This window comes from Cryptomeria japonica, chromosome 8, assembly GCF_030272615.1.
Source record: "Cryptomeria japonica chromosome 8, Sugi_1.0, whole genome shotgun sequence".
In the NCBI taxonomy this organism is placed as follows: domain Eukaryota; kingdom Viridiplantae; phylum Streptophyta; class Pinopsida; order Cupressales; family Cupressaceae; genus Cryptomeria; species Cryptomeria japonica.
Genome location: NC_081412.1, coordinates 23,067,586 through 23,072,988, shown reverse-complemented (window position 1 = coordinate 23,072,988; position 5,403 = coordinate 23,067,586). Strand labels below are relative to the sequence as shown.

At 36.1% G+C, this 5,403-nt stretch overlaps 1 protein-coding gene across 1 annotated transcript; it reads left to right on the top strand.

The window, feature by feature from the left end:
- Positions 1 to 380: 380 nt before the first annotated feature.
- Positions 381 to 2,493, top strand: LOC131074190 (naringenin,2-oxoglutarate 3-dioxygenase). The gene is made up of 3 exons (XM_058010756.1): positions 381 to 1,044; positions 1,290 to 1,617; positions 1,740 to 2,493. Exons 1-3 carry the CDS (start codon positions 584 to 586, stop codon positions 2,004 to 2,006), a joined length of 1,056 nt encoding a protein of 351 aa, XP_057866739.1. The 5' UTR covers positions 381 to 583; the 3' UTR covers positions 2,007 to 2,493.
- The last annotated feature ends 2,910 nt before the right edge of the window (positions 2,494 to 5,403 follow it).

The following is a 5,403-nucleotide window of genomic DNA, read 5'->3' as shown; positions in this document are numbered from 1 at the left end:
ACAAGATAAACACATGGCTCGTAAACTCTCTTAATCGATAATTCGGTAGCAAGATATTCCCCCTCGTTATACTTGAAAGCCATGTTTTAGAATCTAGTACACCTGGTTATCTGGGCTCCATATCTTTTTAAGCTGCACAAGCATGCGCGCACAGTAAATGACAACCCTGTCAGTCGAAAATTAGTTCGATGGGCCTAAGTGGTCGTAAAATCTAAGCAGTGAAATCACTTTAGAGTCCTAAATGGGTTTTGTTTCTTCTGATAAACTTTGGAAGGCTGCTATCAACTTTTGAGTAACATCCAAATGTGGACTAAACAAAGAAAGGCTAAGTGTTCCAAAAGACCCGTATAACTATCGACAACTTACAATTACATTATTGAAGCCAGTGAAATGGATGATTTTCGTCCATGAATGCAACCAACCTCAGAAAGCATTAAATGCTTGATATTTTGCCCCGAAATCCTCGATTAAATCGTTTTTGCAATTTGCATATAGTAAGGTTTTATATAATATCCTTCTCAACTAGGCAAGAAACCTCAATTCTGAAACTTGTTTAGTAGTGTAGCATAGAAATTAGGATAGGATGGTACCAACTGCGATAGAGAGTGTGATTAGCTTGGCAGAGTCTGGCGTTAAAGATCTGCCTTTGAGCTTTCTCAAAGATGAGCACGAGCGTCCCACAGTCCCACACAATGTCTTTTGCCATGATATTCCTGTCATTTCCCTCCTCAACTCTAGCGGGCATCAAAGAGATCGAATAAAAGCCGAGCTGAAAAAGGCCTGTCAAGAGTGGGGAATTTTTCAGGTTGTGGATCATCGAATTCCAAGGGAGCTCATAAGCCTCATCATGAGCCACGCCATGGATTTCTTCTCACTCCCTCTCGAGGAAAAATTAGAGTATGCTTTGAAGCCCGGAAGCTATCTTGGCTATGGTAATGGTAGCTTTATCAAGGACGACCCTCTAATGGATTGGAGAGAGTTTTACGTTACCAGATGTTTGCCTCGAGACCTAAATCTATGGCCTTCTAAACCACCTACTATGAGGTAACTTCCGTTTTATGGTATAGAATCTAAAAGATCTGATATTTAAAGCTGGAAGCGTATTTATTGTTTTTGGCTTTTGCAGTTATATCTCTGATCATTATCAATAAAGAAGATAAGTACTTTTGTCAGTGAGTTTAATGAGATAAATGTCGTGTAAGCAGTGAAGACTAGGTAATTATCTGAAAATCACACCCAATTACGTCCCACTGCATAAATGAAAAAATTAAGGTTGATTGTTGTTGCAGGAAGATTATTGCAGATTACAGCGACGCTACCCTTGAGCTGGCAAGAGAGTTATTAGAGCTGATATCTGAAGCTCTTGGACTGGACTCTAAAGCCATAGATAATGCGTGTGGAGATGCAGAACAGAAGCTTCTGTTGAATTATTACCCAAAATGCCCTCGACCCGATTTGACGTTGGGATTGAAGAGACACACAGATCCGGGTACCATAACTTTGTTGCTGCAAGACAAAGTTGGGGGACTGCAAGTCACCAGAGATGATGGCAAAACTTGGATGACTGTGGAACCAATCGATGGGGCATTTGTAGTGAATTTGGGAGATCAGATGCATGTAAGTGTCTCTTATAATCTTTCTCATGAATTTTCCCCAACGTTCTGATTTACTTGTATGTGATTTTACTTTGAAAGAAAGTAGGGAATGGCGGATGGGCTGATGAGTAAGCAAATTTACAGGTGTTAAGCAATGACATTTTTAAGAGTGCGGATCATCAGGCTGTGGTGAATTCAAGCGTTACAAGATTGTCCGTAGCAACTTTCTACAATCCCAATCCAAATTCGATAGTTTACCCACTGGAGGGATTGGTTGACGACAAGCATCCCAGCAAATTTGAACGCTACATCTACAAAGAGTTTTATGGCAGAAAGATGACCCAGCACGTCATAGAGAGAGAGAAAAAGCTAGATTTGATGGAAGGGAAGAAGATAACCAGTACAGTTTAGATACTTTGAAGTCTGGAAAAAATTAAAATTTATACATTGAATTGCTAGTGGTCTAACTAGTTTGCTATTACTAAAGTGAGCAGGGTTTGGCATTGCAAACATTAGCTAGGGTTTGCAATATAATTTGAGTAAAGGTATCTGTCTTTTCTGTGTCTAGTATTTAGATTTTTGTGGGTATCTGATATGTAGAGACAGGGATATTTTATTTTGTTGGAGATATAATCCCAACTACCCCGTCAAGTACAGCCAACATCAAGACAAGAAAGATTTGGTCATAGATTTGATAAATATCACATTAAATTCTCCAACCTGTCTTCTGTCTCATCAACTAAATTACACAACACCCTGCAAGATATTTTCAATGAATGTGATCGATATTCAGATTTCTGGAAGCTTCTTCTGCCAATTCTAGAAACATCTAAGACCTCCTTTAATAGAGGCATTTTGTAATCATTCTATGGGATGAATGAAATATGTTTATGGTGTATTTGTCTGCTCTATTTCCTCCCCTGTTTCTAACAGAGTTTTGTGCATCAACGAAACAACTTGTGTATTATAGATTGCAGTTTCGATTAAGGGGGAGTGTTGAAATTAATCTTCAACTGCCCACCTACTCCTCCGTAGACTGCTGTCCATCCCATCTACTCAACTTTACCATGCCCGTGCCTTCCTTCTTACTCCAAACATGATAGTTTTTTGAATTAAAAATATTGATTGCAATCTTTTTTATGTACATACAAGATAGTAGTAAATAGACTTGAACTAAATATAATTTACTATTTAGTTTTCTTCTTCTTCTCCTAGAATTTGTAGAAGAGTCTAGAAGCTGTATTATTTTAATACAAAAAAGTTAATTTGTAAGAAGATTGTAGAAGTTTGTAGAAGATATACATCAGAAATACAGTAACTAGAACTGGGGCAGTTTTAGTGTGAGCAGAACAAGAAAAATATGGAAAAAGTTTGATAGCTGTATGTAACAGCAGGGGACTCTATTTTGAGTATATATCTAAGCATGAAAAGGAGCAACAACTCAATGTATTGAAGCAAGTTAATGTATGATTTTGAAGTATATTAAAATGAAAAGATATTTCTCTGGTTGTCTCTAATATTATCTCTGTTATTAAGAATTTTTGCTTTTAGTTTTCTTTTATGTTTCTTTTCCTTTGCCTCTCAGTCCATCAGTGGTATCAGAGCTGAAGGTCAAGAGTAGAAGGACAAGAAAGATGTGGCCATAGATTTGATAAATACCACATTAAATCCTCCAACCTGTCTTCTATCTCATCAACTAAATTACACAACATCCTGCAAGATATTTTCAATGAATGTGATCGATATTCAGATTTCTGGAAGCTTCTTCTGCCAATTCTAGAAACATCTAAGACCTCCTTTAATAGAGGCATTTTGTAGTCATTCTATGGGATGAATGAAATATGTTTATGGTGTATTTGTCTGCTCTATTTCCTCCCCTGTTTCTAACAGAGTTTTGTGCATCAATGAAACAACTTGGGTATTATAGATTGCAGTTTCGATTAAGGGGGAGTGTTGAAATTAATCTTCAACTGCCCACCTACTCCTCCGTAGACTACTGTCCATCCCATCTACTCAACTTTACCATGCCCGTGCCTTCCTTCTTACTCCAAACATGATAGTTTTTTGAATTAAAAATATTGATTGCAATCTTTTTTATGTACATACAAGATAGTAGTAAATAGACTTGAACTAAATATAATTTGCTGTTTAGTTTTCTTCTTCTTCTTCTAGAATTTGTAGAAGAGTCTAGAAGCTGTATTATTTTAATACAAAAAAGTTAATTTGTAAGAAGATTGTAGAAGTTTGTAGAAGATATACATCAGAAATACAGTAACTAGAACTGGGGCAGTTTTAGTGTGAGCAGAACAAGAAAAATATGGAAAAAGTTTGATAGCTGTATGTAACAGCAGGGGACTCTATTTTGAGTATATATCTAAGCATGAAAAGGAGCAACAACTCAATGTATTGAAGCAAGTTAATGTATGATTTTGAAGTATATTAAAATGAAAAGATATTTCTCTGGTTGTCTCTAATATTATCTCTGTTATTAAGAATTTTTGCTTTTAGTTTTCTTTTATGTTTCTTTTCCTTTGCCTCTCAGTCCATCAGTGGTATCAGAGCTGAAGGTCAAGAGTAGAAGGACAAGAAAGATGTGGCCATAGATTTGATAAATACCACATTAAATCCTCCAACCTGTCTTCTATCTCATCAACTAAATTACACAACATCCTGCAAGATATTTTCAATGAATGTGATCGATATTCAGATTTCTGGAAGCTTCTTCTGCCAATTCTAGAAACATCTAAGACCTCCTTTAATAGAGGCATTTTGTAGTCATTCTATGGGATGAATGAAATATGTTTATGGTGTATTTGTCTGCTCTATTTCCTCCCCTGTTTCTAACAGAGTTTTGTGCATCAATGAAACAACTTGGGTATTATAGATTGCAGTTTCGATTAAGGGGGAGTGTTGAAATTAATCTTCAACTGCCCACCTACTCCTCCGTAGACTACTGTCCATCCCATCTACTCAACTTTACCATGCCCGTGCCTTCCTTCTTACTCCAAACATGATAGTTTTTTGAATTAAAAATATTGATTGCAATCTTTTTTATGTACATACAAGATAGTAGTAAATAGACTTGAACTAAATATAATTTGCTGTTTAGTTTTCTTCTTCTTCTTCTAGAATTTGTAGAAGAGTCTAGAAGCTGTATTATTTTAATACAAAAAAGTTAATTTGTAAGAAGATTGTAGAAGTTTGTAGAAGATATACATCAGAAATACAGTAACTAGAACTGGGGCAGTTTTAGTGTGAGCAGAACAAGAAAAATATGGAAAAAATTTGATAGCTGTATGTAACAGCAGGGGACTCTATTTTGAGTATATATCTAAGCATGAAAAGGAGCAACAACTCAATGTATTGAAGCAAGTTAATGTATGATTTTGAAGTATATTAAAATGAAAAGATATTTCTCTGGTTGTCTCTAATATTATCTCTGTTATTAAGAATTTCTGCTTTTAGTTTTCTTTTATATTTCTTTTCCTTTGCCTCTCAGTCCATCAGTGGTATCAGAGCCGAAGATCAAGAGTAAAAAGTGTTTTTGTTCTGCTCCATTTTGTCTTTGCTTTGTTAAATGTACTGCTTTGTGAGCACTCTAGTTTGCAGCTAACACATTGCTCTGTTTCTTTGTGTCATGATGCTTCTTTGCAGCCAGTGATCAGAGTTATGCTTTGTCAACTCCTTGTGTATTGCCTTGCTGTGTTAAATTGCAACTGGCATGGATTGTCTAGTGTAGAACCCAAGCTCTATTGGGTAGTGTTGTTTTTGTGAATGAGCAAGCTTTAGTGTCATTTAGTCTTTCGGT